Source organism: Myotis brandtii, unplaced genomic scaffold, assembly GCF_000412655.1.
Source record: "Myotis brandtii unplaced genomic scaffold, ASM41265v1 scaffold359, whole genome shotgun sequence".
Lineage (NCBI taxonomy): Eukaryota > Metazoa > Chordata > Mammalia > Chiroptera > Vespertilionidae > Myotis > Myotis brandtii.
Window position 1 is genome coordinate 230,046 of NW_005363802.1, and position 20,381 is coordinate 250,426.

The following is a 20,381-nucleotide window of genomic DNA, read 5'->3' on the forward strand; positions in this document are numbered from 1 at the left end:
CCTAAAGTTACCTTCATGGCCTTAACACAAATTCTGAGGTCAGCTTATTCTACTCCTTGTGCTCACGTCTTCAGGTTACCGAGCCTTAGAGTAATTGTTTTTGAATGGGCACAAATAGAACTAATTTCTGCCTGAAAATGACCTGAGCTTGGAGTGTTCCTACTTTGAAGACAAATTTTATCTGGATGGGGAGCAACTGAGAGACTTCAGTAGTTACCAGGAAGTACTACTTTAAAATGGAATTTTTAGATGAATGTTTAGTACCTAAATCTGAGGTCTGCCAGGTCTTCCTCTGTATAGATCTGGCTTGAAATAAAGAGGCGTGTTATGTTGAACAAAATGATATTGTTAGTGGGAAATTATAAATCCTATAATCACATAGTCAATTCATAACCAGGTCAGTCACACAGTTTGTCTTAAAGATGTTTCTAGTTAAGGAAACTCTTAATTTAAATTCTTCCTTATCTGAGAAGGTTAATATTTTCATAGTCTAGACTTATGTTCTAAATGCCACCAAAAATCTTAAGGAATAAGCCTTTCCATATTGAGTACTGCACAGATTGTATATCTGGAGTTTATATTCAGAATTAGGAACTTTGTCCATTTGTCTAGCATGTTAACTTCAAATTATTCCTAATTTAATACCCTGTATAATAAAAGGCTAATATGCAAATTGTCCCCTCTACCGGGAGTTCGACCAGAGGGCGGGGCCGGCTGGCCAACCTCCTGTGTCCCCTCCCCCGGGCCGACTGATCGGCCTCGATCGGGGTAGGCCAGACCCCACACATGCACGAATTTGTGCACCGGGCCTCTATTTCAAAAATAAGCATGTTTATTGACTGATGCTTTCCACCTTGACTTTAGGATCCTGAGAGAAGCCACTTCGTTCTAATTGCTGGGGAGCCATTAGGAGAACCAGTTGTCCAACATGGTAAGCCCAAAAGATATGTTCCTTGAAATCTCAGCTAATGAAGAACATTTTGTTTTCTTTTTTAAAAAACTTTTAAAAATTCAGGTGTTTAAGTTATTCGATTACTTACTTGTGTTTAAAGATAGCCACAACTATATATCCACTACTTGGGAATGAATTAACTAAGGCCTTTGTTTATTTTATCATGGAATATCTTTAATTATGTGTCCACAAATTAAGTCCAGGGTGTCATAGATTGTTGGAATAGGGAATGTCCGTAGTGTTGATGTAGTCATGGCCCTTTTATAAATGAGGAAAATGAAATCTCAATATTTTACTTATTTACATAGCAAATCCATGGGTAGCATCTGCTATTTACTAGGATTGGTTGAAATGCTTTCCAAATATTAATACATTAATCTTCAGAACAAACTTATGAGGTATATTCTGTCATCCCCATTTTCCAGATGAGGAAACAGAGATGCAAAGGTTCATTGGCTTGCCTGAGGCCACATAGTTGGATTCACACTCAGGCTCTCTGGTTTCCAACCACCCCTTCTGCCTTGCACAATGCCAGTTGCCCCTCACTCTGCCCTGTGGTTTCTCTAATGGGACACGATTGTTGGCAGCGGAGCTGGAATTTGAACACTAACTCCTGATCCCACGTTTTGTGCTCTCTCCACTATACCAAGAGTCTACAAAATGAGAGATTAAATGCACACCATTTTTATTACAGGGGAGTTCAAAGGTTCAACTATAGAAGAGATGAAAACTGTAGTTTGAGAGAGGATTTATGGGATTATTGACAACTAGCAAGCATTTTTCTTATTTATAACCCTTATAGTTGATCAATGAAAAACATGTTTTCTGGAGAATGTAATGTACAGCTTGGCAATGATAGTTAATATTACTATATTGCACATTTGAAAGTTGCTAAGAGAGTAAATCTTAAAACTTCTCATCACAAGAAAAAAAAGCTGTAGCTATGTAATACATGTTAAGTAGACTTATGGTGGTGATCATTTTACATATATCAAATCATTATGTTGGATACCTGAAACTAATATTATGCTTATTATACCTCTATTTTAAAAATAAATAAATTGCCCTAGCCGGTTTGGATAGAGTGGATAGAGCGTCGGCCTGTGGACTGAAGGGCCCCAGGTTCGATTCCGGTCAAGGGCATGTACCTTGGTTGCGGGCACATCCCCAGTAGGGGGTGTGCAGGAGGCAGCTGATCGATTTTTCTCTCTCATCAATATTTCTAACTCTCTATCCCTCTCCCTTCCTCTCTGTAAAAAATCAATAAAATATATTTTAAAATAAATAAATAAATAAATTTGGTAAATGTAATAGAAAGAAAAGAAGAACATGAGAAAAAGGAAAAAGAAACACAAAACTTGCTTTCTGGTTTCAGTTTTCTTTTTCTGCTTGAAGATTTGAGGAGATAAGCTTCCTCAATCTGACTTTGGAGGGCGTCAAGCTTCCAATAATATGTCCCTTGTTTCTCAGAGTGTGGTCTGTGGACTAGCAGCATCAGCATCACTTGAGAGAGAGTTAGAAGTGCAGAGTTTCAGACCCTACTCCAGACCTCCTGAATCAGAATATAAATTTCCATAAGATTCCAGTTGATGCATGTGCACACTACAAACTGAGAGGCACATCAGACTACCCCCAGAAAAGTGTCAAAATGGAAGCCCAAAAGCGCACTGATTTTACAGAAAAATAATTAAGGGATGAGAGAATCGTTCTACAAGTGTAAACTATAGCAAAATTATGACATGCAGGAAATCTGTCCTTGGCCCTGTACCTGCTCTCATTTTCCGAGTTCCAATACTTTCCCCCATGAGTCCTTTCAAAACTTGGCTTCTCCGGGGTGCCCTCTTGGATTTATTATTTATTTCACACATGAGGGCTCTCTCATTTTTTCCTATGCAAGAGCATCCAAATCTCCATCTCCAGACTCCAGATGAAATTTCTCTCACGAACCCCAGATCTATATTTCCAACAATGTACTAAGTACCTCTGGCAGGAAGCCATTTTATTGTCTCTAGCACCTTCATGTCAAAATATCCAGAACTGAAAGCCTTGCTCTACCCACAGCCTCCTATGGCCTGTATCTCAATTATCCTTAACAATCCCACCATCAGCCAGCCTTCCAGGTCAGACATCTTCTCTATCTGGATTCCAGAGTCTTCTTCAAAAACTGCAAATCAGATCATGTTATTCTCTACTTAACTCGGTGATTCCTGATCACCTGCAGAATTATGTCCAAACATCTTTCAGTAGATGGAATTCAAAGTGCAGAGGGGTCTGGCCTCTTCCTATACATCAGATCCCTCCATTTCTTTCCTCCCTCTGATCCTTCCTTCAAACACTGTGCCTCCATTTTCAATTCTTCCAACATGCTAATCCCGAAATGCCATTCCTTCACGTATCCTGTTCAAATATCATCTGCTTTGTGAATCCTTTCCTGGACCCTTCTTCACCTTTCTGTGCTGATTCCATACATTTTACATACTTTTATCACTTCGTATATCACAGTGCTTGTAATAATTTGTTTTCATATCTATCTCTGCGATAGATTTGAAGTCCTTGGAGGGAGAGAGTCTGTCATTCATCTCAACATCATCAAAGCATATTATAGTGAGAGCCAAAGCCCTGATACGCTAACAGTGGTGAAGAAATTCTAAGTAATGCAGTTCTATTTTAACTTGGGTCTCTCTGAGAAGGCCCCTTAAATGAGGAACTTTTATAAAAGGAATGTCAGGAACCTCTGCAGACTGGTAGAAGAAATATACTGAATGGACAAATCTGTCACCTGCTTTTAAGACACTGTAAATGCCACCAAGGAGCTGGCCTTGTTTATCCAGGAGATCTTGGGAGTGTACAGTCAAAGACAATGTCCCTTTGTCCCTATAATGTGTGAAAAAAAGGGAAGAGACAGACATTACAGACTTCTGCACTTTTAGAAAAACCTGAATTCAAACCTAGGAATTAGGCAAAGGGACCAGCAAACCACTTCATGTTTTTGCAAAGAAAGTTTTATTGGAACACAGCTATGCCTATTCATTTTCATATTGTCTGTGGCTCCTTTTACGCTTCAATGAAAGAGTTGAGTAGTTGAAACAGACTGATCACAAAATCTAAAATATATACTATTTGGCCCTTTACAGAAAAAGTTTGCCAGCCTTAGAGAATCTAAAATATGATGCTTTCTTGATTTGAAATTTTTATAATTTCCTGTTTATTGTCAACAAACTGTTACTAGTCTTCAAAAATGACATGCCCGGCCAATGTGGCTCTGTGGTTGAGCATCAACCAATGAACCAGGTTCCTGTTTGATTCCTGGTCAGGGCACGTGCTCAGGTTGCGGGCTCCATCCTCAGTAGGGGGCGTGCAGGAGGCAGCCGAGTGGTGATTCTCATCATTGATGATTCTATCTCTCCCTTCCTCTCTGAAATCAATAAAAACATATTTTTTAAAATGACTTAGACCTGTCATGTAAGTACATAGTCTCATATACTGTGTAGATACAAAATTAGGATGAGATTTGCCAATTCATTGTACCAGTTTGGTTCAATTATTGACATTAGCTAGTGCTATAAAGCTAGCACTACAGTAAATCTTAAAAGTTCTCATCACAAGAAAAAATGGGTACTAACTAGATTTATTGTGGTGATCATTTTACAACATATACTAATTTAAAATCATTATATTTACACCTGAAACTAATATAATGTTGCATGTCAATTATATCTCCAAAAATAAGGAAGAAAAAAAAAAGCCTAACAACTACAAAATGACTGTAATAGAACCAAACCTAAGAATATTTTGAATAAAGGGACTGCAATTGTTGATGACAACTTTGCAATGGATGAATGAGATGCAATTGCCTTTGTTTATCTCAAGTTCGGTCTTTATAATCAAACACAGTCCTAGTTAAGAAACGTGTGCTACCATCCTCGGAGATTGGATGCTGTGAAAAGAACCTTTTACTGTTCAGATATTCCTGGAATTGTTTCAAGTTAACCATTTCTAGTGGTAAAAGAACATGCTATCATCACCCAGAACTCTCTGAATGTCTCTTTCTGCCTTAGGTCCATTCGTGATGAACACCAATGAAGAGATTTCTCAAGCCATTCTTGATTTCAGAAATGCAAAAAATGGGTTTGAAAGAGCCAAAACCTGGAAGTCAAAGATTGGAAATTAGTGAAGAGCAAGCACAAGAGCAGGTCTCGATGCTTTCTGAAATTTTGCCATTTGTCGCATCCATTCAGTCAATGCATTCAGTTTCCAAAGCTGACTTAGCCAGTGCATCTGAAGAATTCCACACAACAGTGACAGCATGGTTTTTATAGCAATGTACATGAGATATTTCCTGGCACATACAAATAAACCTAACTGTTGCTTCTTTAAAAATCAGTATTCTTCATTTGATGTATGTTTGTTTTTCATGTATGTATGGATATTTTGTTATTTTTGTGAATGTCTGCGATTTTAAAGCATAATTGATTGCTTCTGTGTGTCACTAGCAGTTGATGCCTCATGAGCATCTGAGGTCCATTACTGAGCACTGCAATTTTCAATACGGAGTCATGCCTATGTGCCGAGGTTTCACATTACAGGTTATCTGCGTTAAAATAACAGCAGTCCTAAGCATTTGAGTCAGTTTTTAAAACATCCTTGCTATTGGTAGGGATGTGACAGGATTACGGCCAAGACTTCCCTGCATATTCTGCCAAAATCTGTGTCAGATTTAAGACACATGCTCCTGCAAGCTTCCATGAGGGTTGTGAAAAGAGTTGGAATCCAGAATTGGGTTCCAGCTTTTCTGTAGCTGCAAACATTGGTGGCCACACCACCTCTTTATAAAGCAGCTAGAACTTGGGGCATAGGGTAGAGAGATTTTTTTTTTAAAAAATTGCTGGGCATGAAATGGATTTAGAGTGCTTTCTCATTGCAAGGGAAAACATGTCCACCTCCTAATTATTCTTGGAGCATGAGAACATTTAAAAATTTTTTCATCGCTCTATCTGCATAAGATTGTGCAAAAACGTACCTTGACTAATCATTTCATTGGATTTTTATCACAACTGATTGTTTTTCCATGTGAAATCTTGGGGTTTCGAACGTTCCTTCTGGAGAATGCCTTTTGAAACAGTTTTCTCTAGCTATCTATTGTCAACTACTTGGTAATCAGTGGGTATTAAAGTGTTCAAAATGTACAGACAGTGGGCAGTGGTGAATATTTTCATGATGTTTTATCTGCAATTGGTGCAAGACTCCAGTGATGAACATGGATCAATGAAGGTAGGTGAGCTTATGTTTTAATATGATGTAGATTTTTTATTGGCTTACGTGGAAGACTTTTCTTTTTTGCATCCTCCATTTGTTAATGAGTGTTCTGTTTCTTAGGCGTCCTATGATTCTTGCTATGCGTGTTTAAAAATGCTGAGGGGTGTTTTGGGGATGTAAAAGAATATGAACAAATATTCTGGAATCTTTTCAAATGGGCAAATTTCCCCTCAATTTTATATGTGGATGGCATAGTGATTTGATTTTCTAATGAAGCACCGACTTATTTTTGTGACACATAACTTTGTGGCCATTTATATTCAGGTTGTTTGTGAGCACCAAATATTAGTTAATTTAGTTAGTTCATTACTTTTGTCAATGGAAACCTATGTGTTTGCCACAGAAGTTTTCTATCTGGTTTTCCAAATTACTCATTGACACAATCTAGAAAAATATTTTCTTGGAAGTTAATTTAGTTTTTTGCTCTTTGAAACGTGTAAAATTCAACAGTAATTGAATCTGTGATTCTACGAGCAAGCATTAGATAGAGCCCAATAGACTGAGGATAATGCAAAAATAAATAAACTGGGATGTTACTGACTGAGCAATATGTTTTATGTATTTCATAGAACATATATTTTTTGCTTTTTATTTTGAAAATGATTCTGATATAATTGTTTTAACTGAAGCAGTGCTAAATCATTATTGATTTAGGAATTTCTGGCTGAGAGCAATCAATCAAATGTGGCCTTGAGTTTTTGTAGCTGTTGTTAAGACATGCATTTCTACCAGGGGTGAATGTGCCCCCAACAGGGGAAATTGGTCCTTGGGGCTGAAAGTCTTATTCTTTTTATGTATAAAGCATAGATAAACATGCAGTACATAAACAGATATGCAGTATATCTTTAAAGGGTGAGCTCTGTGCTAGGGGTAGAGAGACACCTTGTCCAGCAGTTTACGCTTTTCTAAATCTCCAGATTCCAAATGCACATGGGATAGGTCACCGTTACTCAGCTCCCCTTCATTGCCACCAGCCTCCATGTTGGACTTCAATGCCAGGTGGAAAGGAATCCAATTTTGAGCCTATTTAACAGGAGAGAGGAAAAAATCTGACTTGTTTGAAGCAAGTAAGACTTTTCAGACTGTTCAGCTTTTTCTTACGTGCACAAAACTCAGGTTTAGATGTGCTGAGTTAATGGAGTTGCACTTTTACCCCCACCCCCACCCCAGTATTATTGCATGGAGTTTTAAAATGTTCCCATTGTACTTTGAAAACATCAATGTATTTGATGGGACAGGAAGAGACTGATTTGTTGTAATTAAGTACTGTTCTTGAGGTTGCTCAATTCTTAAAGAGCACAGATACCAATAATTCTTTAGGTGCCCTGGGCACAGTGAGGTTTTAAAAGTTTCAAATTTACTGCTACCACAGAAACTCATTTAATGGGGCAACAGAGGAAAGCAGTTGAATTTGCATGTGAAAGAAAACATGTTCTTCCACATGGAAGATGCAGCATTATATGCTTAATATTAATGATTTTCTTCACATATATTATAATTTCCTTTAAAAAGTAAAGCTACATAAATTCAGCTTATATTCACCCAATCCCCAGCTAAATTAAATATGTCTGATGTTAAGTAAAGATTGCCTATAGTTAAACAGAAGTTTTGGTATAGATGTGACTGAGTGGTGAGGGAAGGATAAGGAGGTTTATCATCTCTCTATATAAAAGGCTAATATGCATAGTGTCCCCTCGGGAGTTAGACCAGAGACTGAAAGTTTGATCGCTCGCTATGATGTGTGCTGACCACCAGGGGGCGGCATGGAACAAAGGAAGGCCCCGGCTGGCAGCTGGAAGGAAGGCACCAACCAGCAGCTGGAAAGTTCCAATCGGCCCTGATCACCTGCCAGGCCTAGGGACCCTACCCATGCATGAACTTCATGCACTGGGCCTCTAGTATTGTTTATAATACTTGTCCTTCCCCTTACAACTTTTTCTTAAGAGAAAATCTAAAAAGAAAAATATGTTTCTTGGTGTTAATGTTCCTCTTGTTTAAATCAAAGTTTAGTATGAAAGCATATTCAGGATAGTAGTGGTTTGGACACTGGGATATGAATTTTATTTTTTGCTTTTTGAGATAAATATGTTTTTATTATACAACATTTTCAGGGTCCTCCTAAGTAGTAGGTCCAGGAGAAGGTTTTTCTCTCCACCCTCCCCTCTTCTAACCATCTCTTTTCCAGAATGGATGGCAATGCCAGTCTATTCCCAGATTACCCTTCCCCCATATTCCCCCATGGTCCTTACTTTCTGGTCTTAAACATTCTCCTGTTGTTTTTTTTTCCAGCTTAGAATAAAGTTGCCTCTACTATAGTTACATGAATCTGTGAATACTTTTTTTCTGTAGCAACCATGTAAACAGCTGCTAATACCTTGGACAATTGTGCTTAATGCCATTTAAATATATGGCATCCTAATTTCATTACCCATGCCACTTGTACTCAAGAGAGCTGTTTGGGGTAAGCAGTGCATGGAATTTGTGAACTGAGATAAATATGTTTGAAAATCTCAACTCCAATCTGTAAATACTATTTAGCTGCTAAGTTTCTCAATCTAAGCAAAACACATTTTCTTCTAGAAATAAGGTTAACCCAATGCCTTTTTTATTCAATAATATAACCAGATTAACCATCTAGATGTGACATCTATTTCTGTGTCTATTTTCTTCAGCTTTTTTATACAGATATCATAGTCATATACAGTTGTGAAGGGTACTCTAGGAAGCTCCATCCACATAGACCTATATATGTATGTGACAGTCCTGAGTACAATAGTGTAGATACACTGGGCATTTGGTAAATAAAAACCTCACTGTCCTGTCATTCACATTCTGGCCAGCACTATTTCTGGTATATTTGATACACTACTAGGGGAAGCCATCTTCCATAAATCTTTTCAAAGTCACTAATGCAGACATATCAATAGAGTGATGAAGAAATAATTCCAGGTCATGGTAGGCTTTCCCAACTCTTTCCTGGCAAAATTTGTTTCCTTCTCCCCCATACTTCCTTTTAGCCCCCTCTTTCTTAACTTCACTAGTAGAAGAATATTGCTGGGTGCTGTAGTCATTCAAATTCTACATAAGACTGGAATATGTCCCAGACCCACAGGATGTGGGATAACTACAACTTTCATGAGAAAGCTACATGGCTGACAAGACTTCATAAACTTTGTATCACTTGCCTTCTCTGGAAATTTTCTCTAAAGTGAATTGAATAACAAGGACTGAGGTGCACTCTTCATATTTAACTCCAGGAAGCAGACTCATCTTGACTCCCCTCCCTATCCCACTTCCAAAGTCATTCACAGGAAAGTCCATTCACTTTGTTCTTTTTTCCCCCAAGACTTTTTACATTTATTTTTAAAAATTTCTTTATTGATAAAGTTATTACATATGTGTCCATTCACTTTGTTCTTAGTCAAATGGCCCAACAAACTTTTGTCCAATTTTCTGTCAGGCACAGTCTTTGGCATAAAAGACATTTGAAATGTTTTCCATTAATTTCTTCATTTATGACCTTATCATTGAATGTGTTGAATTACATGCTTCTATACACCGACATATTCTATCCTAGGTAGTCACTTTTAACTAGTGGTTGAAGCTTTTATATCACTATAGCATATCATTGGTATTTAGGATACAGTAGAACCACCTGCATCTTATATCTTGAATATAGTACTACTTTTGTATGACTTATTTTTTAATTTAAAAACGTGATTTGGACTTGTAGATAAATCTTTACTCTAGACCCCTAAGGGTTCTAGAAAAAATAACATTAAGGCTAAATATTGCACAACTTCCATTATGGAACCCCTCTTGGGATAGGTTTATAAAGACAATTTATGGAATGAAAATATAGTATTTGGACACATGGATGCTTCTATGTAGAACTTGACATAAGATCTGAAACTCCCAAGTACATTTATTATTTTCACAATTAACTCGAGGTACTAGGGAAATAGAGACACAAATAACAGTAAGATTGTTTCTGAGCACATTTCTAAGTTTAACTCTTTTCTACCACTTGAGATTAGCAGAGAGGGTGGGAATCTGCATAACTGGGATGTCATTAAGTTGAGGTGAGATGAGACATTTCTTTTTTGGTTGCATTTATGGTAGCAACTCCACTTTTCTCTGTTTTGCCACTAGTTTTAGTCTCTACCAAGATACTAGGACTTTATAAAGCAAACACACTCGGAGGTCCCCACTGCACCATGAAAGCCTTAAGTGGTTGTGGTGTCCTAGATCATCTCTCCCTTGTCTCTCATTAGAACTTTTCAGTATTTGGCAATTCATTTTTTGTTGAATATCTACTATGTCTCAGCATTGATCTCAGTGCTGAGAATGCAGGAGAAAATAAGACAATTCAAGTGTAATGGAACTTGTATTCCAAGTGTGGTGGTTGGAGGCAGACACTATACGAATTTATAACAACTCAGGGTGTTAGTGCCTTGAAGAAAATTAAGCAGGGAGAGCAGAAACAGAGTAATGTGTGGGAACGACTTCTCTGATTCAGTTTCATTTGTGCAAACTCCTGAAGGAAGTAAGGGAGGCAGAGTCCACCACGGTGTAATGGCCATGGTGAGGGCAGGGAGGTGACTCAAGTGTTTGGGTATTAGCCAGGGGCCAGTATGACTGGAATAAGGAGAGTGGAGGCCAGCACTGCAGTCACTGAAGTTGAAGAAGTAGCCAGGGCAGATCATGTAGGGTATGGCTGTATTCCTGTAAAGCTTTACAGCCACTGACATTTGAATTGTATATCATTTCCATGTATCAGGAAATATTCTTTTCATTTGTTACAACCGTTTTAAAATGTCAAAAATAGCCCTAGCTGTTTTGGCTCAGTGGATAGAGCACCAGCCCATGGACTGAAGGGTCCCAGTTCAATTCCAGTCAAGGGCACATACCTGGGTTGCAGACTCAATCTCCAGCCCTGGTCGGGTGCATGCGGAAGGCAACCAATCGATGTGTCTCTTTCACATTGATGTTTCTGACTCTCCCCCTCCCTTCCACTCTCTCTAAAAATCAGTGGGAAAACATCCTTGGGTGAGGATTAACCAAAAAAAAGTCAAAAATAATTCTTAGCTCATAGGCCGCAGGCTGGATTTGACCCACAGGTCATAGTTCATAAACCCTGATCTATATCATTACACTATTCATCCTCCTCATTTTTGTTTGCTTGTGTCTAAGCTTATTGCTTTGTTATCCTCCATTAGAATGAAAGCTTTTTGAGATCAGGGACTTGTCATAGTCTTCTTTACTATAGTGTCCCACTCACCTTATACAAAGCCTGTAATAGAGTGGATACCAAGATATTTGTTGACTGACTGATGGAGTAAGCTTCTCCAATTTTGACATACCCAATTTATGAACTACTACATTAAACAGTCTCCAACATCAACTCTTATTATGGCTTGTCTGATTTCATTATTTAAAATCCTAAAGCATTTTAGAAGGTAGTATACTCACCCTGGGATATTTTCCTGTGGGGATTAGAGAATATTTGGGTGGAGGTATCCAAGAACCCTTCAGTGTCCTTCCAGCTGCAAGCTATTCTGTAAGGTGTTCACTTCTAGGAGCCAGTTATAGAAGGAAGTCACCTTAGCCAATTATTCCAGCTTGGTGGTCCCAGAACAAGAGATGGGCAAAGCAGAATCTGGCCATACAACAGATCTAATTAAAGCTTGAACAACTTGATGATCTCCCTCATCTTTGAGATCCTTAAGAAGTGCTGTCTATGTTTTCATTTTACACCAGTTGGGTTTGTGAAGATGTGGTAAATTATGGCAAAGTACTCTGGTCAGAAATGTTATTAGTCAGGCTAGGCCAGAACATGCTGAAATAACAACTCCAAATCTTTAGGGTTCACAAACAATAGAGACTTATTTATTGCTCATACCACATGACCATCCTGGTTCATCCAGGGTCAACTCTATGTCAGGATGAAACAGGCTAGCATCCACCTCTTGAATGTCATTAATCACCATGATGGAGGAAAGGACAGCCCTGGGAGAGTCTTGCCCTGACAGTTAAATGCTCTGGCCTGGAGTGACAGACATCACTTTTGTTCACAAGCCCTTGACTCACCACCCCATCAACCACAAGGGGCCCAGAAGTGCAATCCTTCCATGTGCTCAAATGGTAGAAAGCTGTAAATAATTGGTGAACAGTATTAATGACTAATACACACAACTTGAGTTGCTTCTAAATGTTTCTCATCGTACCTTTGAGATGGGAAACAGCCATGGTTGGACACTTGGATAGAATCACTGAAGGAAGACATTCAGGATTATTTCTGCTGCTCAGGGGGCTCCTTCTCCCTGAAAAAGGAAAGCTGTACATGCAGTTCAGTAAACATTTGTGGAATGTCTTCTATGTGCCAGGCATGAGTGGAAGTGATGTTTGTTTGTTTTTATATAAACTAAAGAGGTCTTAGTTATTTGCATCTTACCAATAGCCAAAAAGTTCAATTTGACCTGTGGAAAGGCTCATTTTAATACCGAAAATTTTAAGTAACACTGTAACTCTTTATAATGAGTCTCCTTTTGTTATTCATTGTTACCTAAATAACTGTAACACTTACATGGAGAAAAGTACTGTTTTCCTGAAATCCAGGTTTGGCTAAAATAGTTTCTGAAGAGAGAAAAATTATATGTATTGAATATTGCTATGGCAAATATTTTGTTGTTGCCTACTGTTTTATTTTGGAGAGAGTTAGGAAGACTATAATTTTGGTTGAATGAATACCCTGAGTTCATCCTAAATAAGAGACTCCCCAAAAGGAACAGAGTGGGATGATAAAGTAAAAGCAGCCTTTGTAATGGTGTGCTTGGTTCATAACTATACTGTCACAGCAAGACTCAGGATCATTGAGTATTTTAGAGAATGCAGAGGATATTGGAGAGGAGGAGAAGGAGAGCAGTAGGTGTTCACATGGAGCCACTGCATCTTTAGGAAGATGAAAGGGGGCATACTGTGCTTCCAGCAGCACAGCAAAGCTGCCTTGTAAAAAGGATGATGAAATTCTGCATACAAATTCTCTGCCCACCCAATGGATTATGTTAGAAGTTAGGTTGAAATGGGACTGTAGCAGTTAATTATGGCCACAATAATGCTGTGTGACAAACCAGTTCAAATTTCAGTGGCTTCAAACATCAAAAATCTATTCTCACTTATATTTCTGTGGGTCGGCTGGGAGTCAAGACTCAAGCCATGGGTTGAATGTGGGTCTGCCCCACATGTCTTTCCTCCTCCTTGGATCAGTGGGCTAGAAGGAGAAGATGCTTGTGGTAATGGTGGAAATCTAGGAAAACTGTGCAATCATAAGTACATTTGAGTCCTCTGCTTGTATCATGTATCCTATTGGTCAAAGCAGGTCACATGCCCCAATGTCATTGGGCTGAGAAATAGACTCCTTCCTTGGTGGGGGTAGCAGGAGAGGCAGTGAAATTGTTTGTAATAACCTAATTACCATAAAGGCTCTGGGTTGTTTCCTTAGACGTTGGGCCCTTGATCTTTGAGATCAATGATAAAGAGATTCTAACTCATGAATATATATACTCATGGGGTTATTCAGAGCATCCTTTTAGAGCTTTGCCACTCAAACCCATCCCACACTCATGTGCCCCCACATTTCCTAAGCACAAATGCATCAAATGGGAGCAGAGACATTTGAGTAGAGCCCAGATTTAAAATGTATAGGGGGGCATAGACATCTCCCCAGATGCTAAACAATGTGGCTGGGGAGAAAACCACCAATAATAGTCATCAAATTGGAGGCTTTGAAGGTCTCAGACATCTTAAACCTTTAGAATCCCCTTAAAATACCCAGACAGCTATGCATTCATTTTCACAGAAGTGTGTGCATGCATGTGTATGTATGCACGTGAGCATACGCACACACACACTTTCCCTGCATATGTAGTTCCTTTCCTTAGTCTAAGTTTCCTGGATTTCTCATATATATGCATTTAAATATAGAACTGCATAAGTAAAAGAACTGCTGGTAGCATGAGCCTCCCCACTCCCCACCCCCCACCAAATGACCAGGTTTCTGGATTTCAGAGAAGGAGGACCAGGCCTTCTGCTGGTTCCAGCTGAGCATCCGAAACAGGTGTAGCCAGAGCAGTGATATTAGTAAGTTCCCACAGTTGGTATGCCCCCTACTGTTAGGTACTATCTATTGTGAATAAGGCCAGACCCTAATAAAACACAAAGGTTTAAGAAGTGGGTCATTTTTTTTCTTCATCCATCTATAAAGATATATGTAAAGCCTAAGCAGATACTTTGAAATTGGCCTTTTATCTAAAAACTAGAGGCCTGGTGCACAAAATTTGTGCACAGGTAGGGTCCCTAGGCCTGACTGGCAATCAGAGCTGATCGGTGCCTTCTGGCTTCCAGCCAGGGCCTCCCTTCCCTGGCTGCCAACTGCCGGCCAGGGTCTTCCTTTGTTCTGCGCTGCCCTCTGGTGGTCAACGCACATCATAGTGAGCGATAGAACTAGTCTCCCGGTCAAACTCCTATGGGGACACTTAGCATATTAGCCTTTTATATATAGAGAGATATCCCCAGGAAATTTTATTTAAAGGAAAAAGAAAAGTGTGCCCTTGATTTGCCCTGAAAAGTTTTCCTCTTTTTAATTTTTATTTACTCTAATTGGAGTTGCCCCATCTTGTTCTTTTCAAACCCACCTCTCTGGTTACTAAGGAAAATCAAGGGCCATCAGAGACCTATAAACCCCAGCAAAGGACCATATGCCCTGCTCCTGAGAAAGGGAAGAAATGAAATGAACTTCATTGGGTGCCTACTCTATACCTGATCATTTCCCACATATGACCTAGTATAATCTCCACATCCGTTCTATGTAGCATTATTAGCATTACCATCTCTAAATGGGGAAACCAAGGCTTAAGGAAGTTCAAAAATTGACCCTCAGTCAAATAGCTAAAAAGGAGCAGTGCCTGAATTCAAAGCCAGCTTAGTTTATTTTTTTAAGTTACTATATAGTAAAATCAACATTATTCCATTTTGATGTGCAGTTTTATGAAATTTAACACATGTATAGATTTGTGTAATCACCACAACAATAAAAAATACAGGAAAATGTTCATTTATGCTACCCTTTTATAGTCACACCCTCCCCCAATCTCTGGCAACCTCTGATCTCTTCTTCATCACTATCATTTTGGGTTTTTTGAGATTGTCATAAATGGAATAGTATAGTATGTAACCTTTTGAGATCAGCTTATTTCACTCCCAATGCCTTTGAGAGCCATCCAAGTTGCTATGTGTACCACAGTCCATTTTTTTTTATTACTGCGTGGTATTATGTGGGATGGATGTAGCACAGTTTGCTTAACCATTCACCCATTGAATGACATATGGGTTATTTCCAGTTTTATTTTGGTTATTGCGAAGAAAGCCAAACTATAAACATTCATGTAAAAGTTTTTCTGTGAACATAAGTCTTCATTTATTAAGGGTAAATTCCTAGGAGTGGGACTTATGGTTCACATGGTGAGTGTATGTTGAACTTTACAAGAAACTGCCAACACATTTTCCAGAGCGCTATAGCATTCAAAGCCAGTTTTGAACACTCTGAATCCATGTTCTCACCTCTTCAATCAGCTGTCTGTCCAGAGGACAGAGGGGTTTGTTGTATTGGGCAAAACTTCCTTTTGGGAGATGTTATTTCCACTTGGGACTTGAAGGAGGCAAAGTCACAAAACTTCAACGTGGATTCACAAGTTTAACATGGCCTGAACATATTTTTTGACAGGTGGAAGAGTGAGAAATGGGAATAGAGGGGCAGCGGTGGGGGATATCTCTGGAGAACAGCCGGGAACCTGGTGGTGCAACTTGGACCCAAAACCAGGGGAAATGTTGCAGTTTTGGCTAAGCCTTAAACACCAAGTTAAAGGTGTAATGCAAAATGCTCTTCCAGTGAAATTGAAGTTGCTAAGAGTTGGAGGGAACAGGAACTATTTGTACTGCAACCTGATCTGCCTCCCTAAACCCACTACAAAGAACTGTGCCCCCAGGCCATACTTGTAAATCCCTAAGCAAATCTAGGGAAAGTTGTGTGAAATGTGTTCCCTCCATTGCTCACACTGAAGCTTCTGGGTTTTCAAAATATACAAATTCTATTCACCTCACCCCCTTATGAGCAAACTTCCTGAAAACATAGTGCCAACATACTTTGACAAAATAACATCAACAGTTTGTAAAGGCTTGAGAGCATAGTCTCAGAGCCACACTTCTCAAGAGATCCAGTGAGGAGCTTTGCTTAGCTGGTCACCTTTTTCATCTAGAACAGGAGGTTTCTTCATATGGGAAGTAAAAATATAAAACAATTTGAAGAAATGTTTAAAATAAGTATAATTAAGACTCTTAAAGAGATAAAGAAAGAAATGTTCATAAAATAAAATTACAAGTTAGGAAAAACATACAGAAATGAAACAAAAAGCAGATTGGAAAGAGAATGAAATAGAAATATTAGAAATTAGAAATATGATGGTTGAAATTAAAAGCTTAACAAAAATAAATTGTAGATCACACAATTGAAAAATTGGTGATGGAAGAGATGAATTTAATTTATCCATAACACACAAAAATGAGATGGAGAAAAAAATGGATAAATCTGAAAAAGATATTTAAGAGATATGTAAGATCATTGAAAGGCTCCAATGTATCTCTAATAAGTATTTCAAAAAAGAGAATAAAGACAATGTAATACAATGGAATAATGAAAAATATAATGATTGAGAACAGAACTGAAATTTTTAAGTGGGTGGCCTCAGATTTAAACTGTTATGAAGGTCTCTGTCTCAACTTCTCAACTTTGCTGTTGTGGAATGAAGGCAGCTATAGACACTATGTAAATAAATGGACATGGCTGTATTTCAATAAAATTTTATTTGTAAAAACAGGAGGGCAACAAGCTGAATTAGGCCGGGGGGGTATATTTTGATAATTCCTAATCTAGAGAATTAACTATTGTATATGTTTTCATGTATATTCCTCCAGATATTATATATGTTTTAAATTATATATGATTAATTATCAATGGTTAATTTTTTATATATTTGATGCACATTATACACACAAATAACTTTTAAAAAGATATAATTGAATCATACATGACCATACTTGCTCTTCTGAGCACCCACTTTCGGACAACTCAGTATCCATCTTCATATCTAAAAAAAAATCTACTCCCCAAACACTGTTGAATGCAGATTCATTCTTCCCAATACACGCCTACATCTCTGGTTTTGATGCTCACATAGTATTTAATTGTATACATGTATCATTATTTATATAACCATGACCCTAGTTTTGAACAAATAGGCTGCATACTGAAAATCTTTTGTTGGCCAAGTCATGTTTTTAATTTAAAAATATTTTTTATTGATTTTAGAGAGAGGAAGGGAGAGGGATAGAGACATAGAAACATCAATGAGAGAGAACATCATTGATCAGCTGCCGCCTGCATGGCCCCTACTGGGGATCAAGCCCACAACCCAGGCATGTGTCCTGACCCGGAATAGAATTGTGACCTCCTGGTTCATGGGCTGACGCTCAACCACATTTTTACTTACAAATCCAGGCATCATATCAGTCAATACAGTTTGTGCAACTGTGTGGAAAGGCAATTTTCAGCATAAACTGAAGAAGTGTATTTTATGAGAAAAAACACACCCATGCCTTTGAAATAGCAAACAGATTTAAAAAGAAAAAAGGCTCAGAAGATTAGAAGTCAGAAATTTCAGGTTGTTAGAATCTTAAAAATCTTTTTTCCTAGTGTGACTTTAGGCAGTTCCCCAGGACTTTATGGGTCAGTTTCTCAAACAAATAATAGAATGAAAACAATTGTCATTGGCTCCTGTCACAAAAATAGTGCAATTTAAAAATATATATTAATTACACGTGGCTGCTGTACCAAATGACCACAAACTTGGTGGTTTAAAACAACAGAAATGTATTTTCTTTCAGTTCTGGAATTCAGAATTCTGAAACCAAGGTGTAGGCAGGGGCTCTCTAAGAGCCTGCCTCCGAAGGCTCTTAGAGAGAATGTTTCCTTGCCTCTTCCAGCTTCTGCTGGCTACAGGCCATCCCTAGCTTGTGGCTGCATTATTTTAATATTTGCCACTGTCTCCAAAAAATCTTCACCTTTGTGTTTGTGGCTTCCCCTGTTCTGTCTCTTATTAGGATACTTGTCTTTGTACTTAGGGTCCACGTGGATAATCCAGGAGGATCTCATCTCAAGATCTTTAACTTTATGACATCTGCAAAATTCCTTGTCCCAAATAAAGTCACATTTACAGGTTCTGGGGGTTAAGATGTAGACATATTTTGAAGCTCACCATTGTTTTTAAATGTTCTGAGTACCCAAGGGGAAATACGTAATCCCTTTGATTCAATCATAAGTGAGCAGAATGTGAATAAAAAAATACTAGTTTGTTTTCCCTAGGTACTGTTGTACATTTGAATCATATCTCTAATTCCTTTTCAGCTCTATTTACATTTTTAAGTGTTAGCAATGAAGGTCATCAGACAAACTAAAACTTTAGTAACTTGGTTTCATACCACTATTTTGTTTGTTTTTCCAAGCGGTCCCTGTTAGAACAATCTGAACAGCAGATTAGGGCAGCTTCTGGCTTGGAGGAACTGCTGCAAATCACACACTTCGAGGACTGGAAGCTGTGGAGATGCCGACTGAAGCTGAAAAGTTTTACCACCCCGGACTCTCGCTCAGCATCCCATCGGTCCACCAGGTTTGCGGCAACTTTCTATGACATTGAAACATTAAAAGGTAGGTGTGTGTGTATGTGTGTGTGTATGTGTGTGTATGTGTGTGTGTATGTGTGTGTGTGTGTGTGTGTGTGTGTGTGTGTGTGTGTGTGTAGGCCAATTCTTGCTCTTTCTCAGATAGTAACAAATGCACCAACTCTGCCAAAAGTTTGAGCAAGGCAGCATGTGTTAGGGAGAGGAACAGGGGGTCTGATTTCATAGCTTTGGTGTTAACGGAGAATCTTACTTTCCTATATCTACTCTTGTTTTCCTATATTAACTCTGCAGAGAACTATATTGAGTATGATTTTTAGATTTAAAAAATCAACACAAAAGAACACTTCAAAATACAGGAGTATATTTAACTCAAAGATGTGAGGGCAAAACACCCCAGAAAGATGGTTTTTAATTTTTAAAAAATAATTGTGTTTACTTAAAAAAATAAAACAACCTTGGCATTCATTAATAAAAAAACATTCTGCTATACATACATGGATAAAAACTAATAGTTTAGATATAGATTTTTTTATTTCTTTGACAGTCTATGGTTTTTTAAAGTAAAAAATGAAAAGTAAAAGTTGGAAGCTAAGTTGTAATAACATATGCTGGTATTAGTAGCAGAATAATTGATTCTCTCTAGATGAAATAATCTAAACTCCAAACTATAAAATAACATAATTGGAAATAAAGGGAATAGTAAGGTATGGTGGTCCTTTATAAGAAAACCATTGTCTATATGTACTGTGCCGTAATGAATGAAATACATGCCCAATAAAATTATGTGGCTTCCAATTAGGCATTTACCTTTTTTTATGAAATGTCAACATAATGCAAGAAGCCACTGTGGCAGTGTTGACCTAGCATTTTATTTATTTTTATTTTTATCTTTATTGTTGAGAATATTACAGATGTCCACCACTTTCCCCCCCATTGCCCACCTCTACCCGGTTCCTGCCCCACCCCAGGACCTAGCATTTTAGAATTGATTAAGATATGATTGCCTGCTAATGGATTATATTTATCAAATAATTCAATTTGATCACTAAGCCAAAAACATTCTTTTCTTTCTTTCTAGAGTTATCTTTACTTTTCCCCACTGGTAAAAAGATGACAAGGTTGCACAGGTCTCTATTGTTGGCTGTGGGGAGGCTTTGTGTAGGCAGGGATAAATCCCTCGGCTGTATTGTGGGCCTGAGTGTGAAGAGGATTCTTTGTGTTTTTGTATGACTGTGTGTCTAAATGAGTGGAGATCATTGGAACCATGGCCTAGAACCCACTTTAGCCAGAGGTTTGAAGCTCTAGTCACTTCTTTGTGGTA

The 20,381-nt window shown here is 38.2% G+C and overlaps 2 protein-coding genes and 1 long non-coding RNA gene across 4 annotated transcripts in view; 2 read left to right on the forward strand and 1 right to left on the reverse strand.

Moving 5' to 3' along the window:
- PIR (pirin (iron-binding nuclear protein)) overlaps positions 1-5,332 on the forward strand; it is a 73,247-nt gene extending 67,915 nt beyond the window's left edge. The window contains exons 9-10 of the mRNA XM_005871863.2: positions 865-931; positions 5,011-5,332. Coding sequence (XP_005871925.1) covers positions 865-931; positions 5,011-5,123 — 180 coding nt within the window. The 3' untranslated portion in view covers positions 5,124-5,332. The remainder of the gene's footprint in view (positions 1-864; positions 932-5,010) is intronic.
- A 92-nt stretch (positions 5,333-5,424) lies between these two features.
- FIGF (c-fos induced growth factor (vascular endothelial growth factor D)) overlaps positions 5,425-20,381 on the forward strand; it is a 29,870-nt gene continuing 14,913 nt past the window's right edge. Inside the window, exons 1-2 of one of the 2 annotated variants that reach the window (XM_005871866.2) lie at positions 5,425-6,223; positions 18,884-19,085. In XM_005871866.2, the coding sequence (XP_005871928.1) occupies positions 6,134-6,223; positions 18,884-19,085 (292 nt within the window). In that variant the 5' untranslated portion in view covers positions 5,425-6,133. The remainder of the gene's footprint in view (positions 6,224-18,883; positions 19,086-20,381) is intronic. The other variant, XM_005871864.2, reaches the window with a different exon arrangement.
- The window catches only part of LOC106727078, a 32,744-nt gene continuing 19,517 nt past the window's right edge, over positions 7,155-20,381 (reverse strand). The window contains exons 2-3 of the long non-coding RNA XR_001363231.1: positions 12,496-12,591; positions 7,155-7,291 (exon numbers count right to left, since the gene is read on the reverse strand). This is a non-coding gene — a long non-coding RNA (uncharacterized LOC106727078). The remainder of the gene's footprint in view (positions 7,292-12,495; positions 12,592-20,381) is intronic.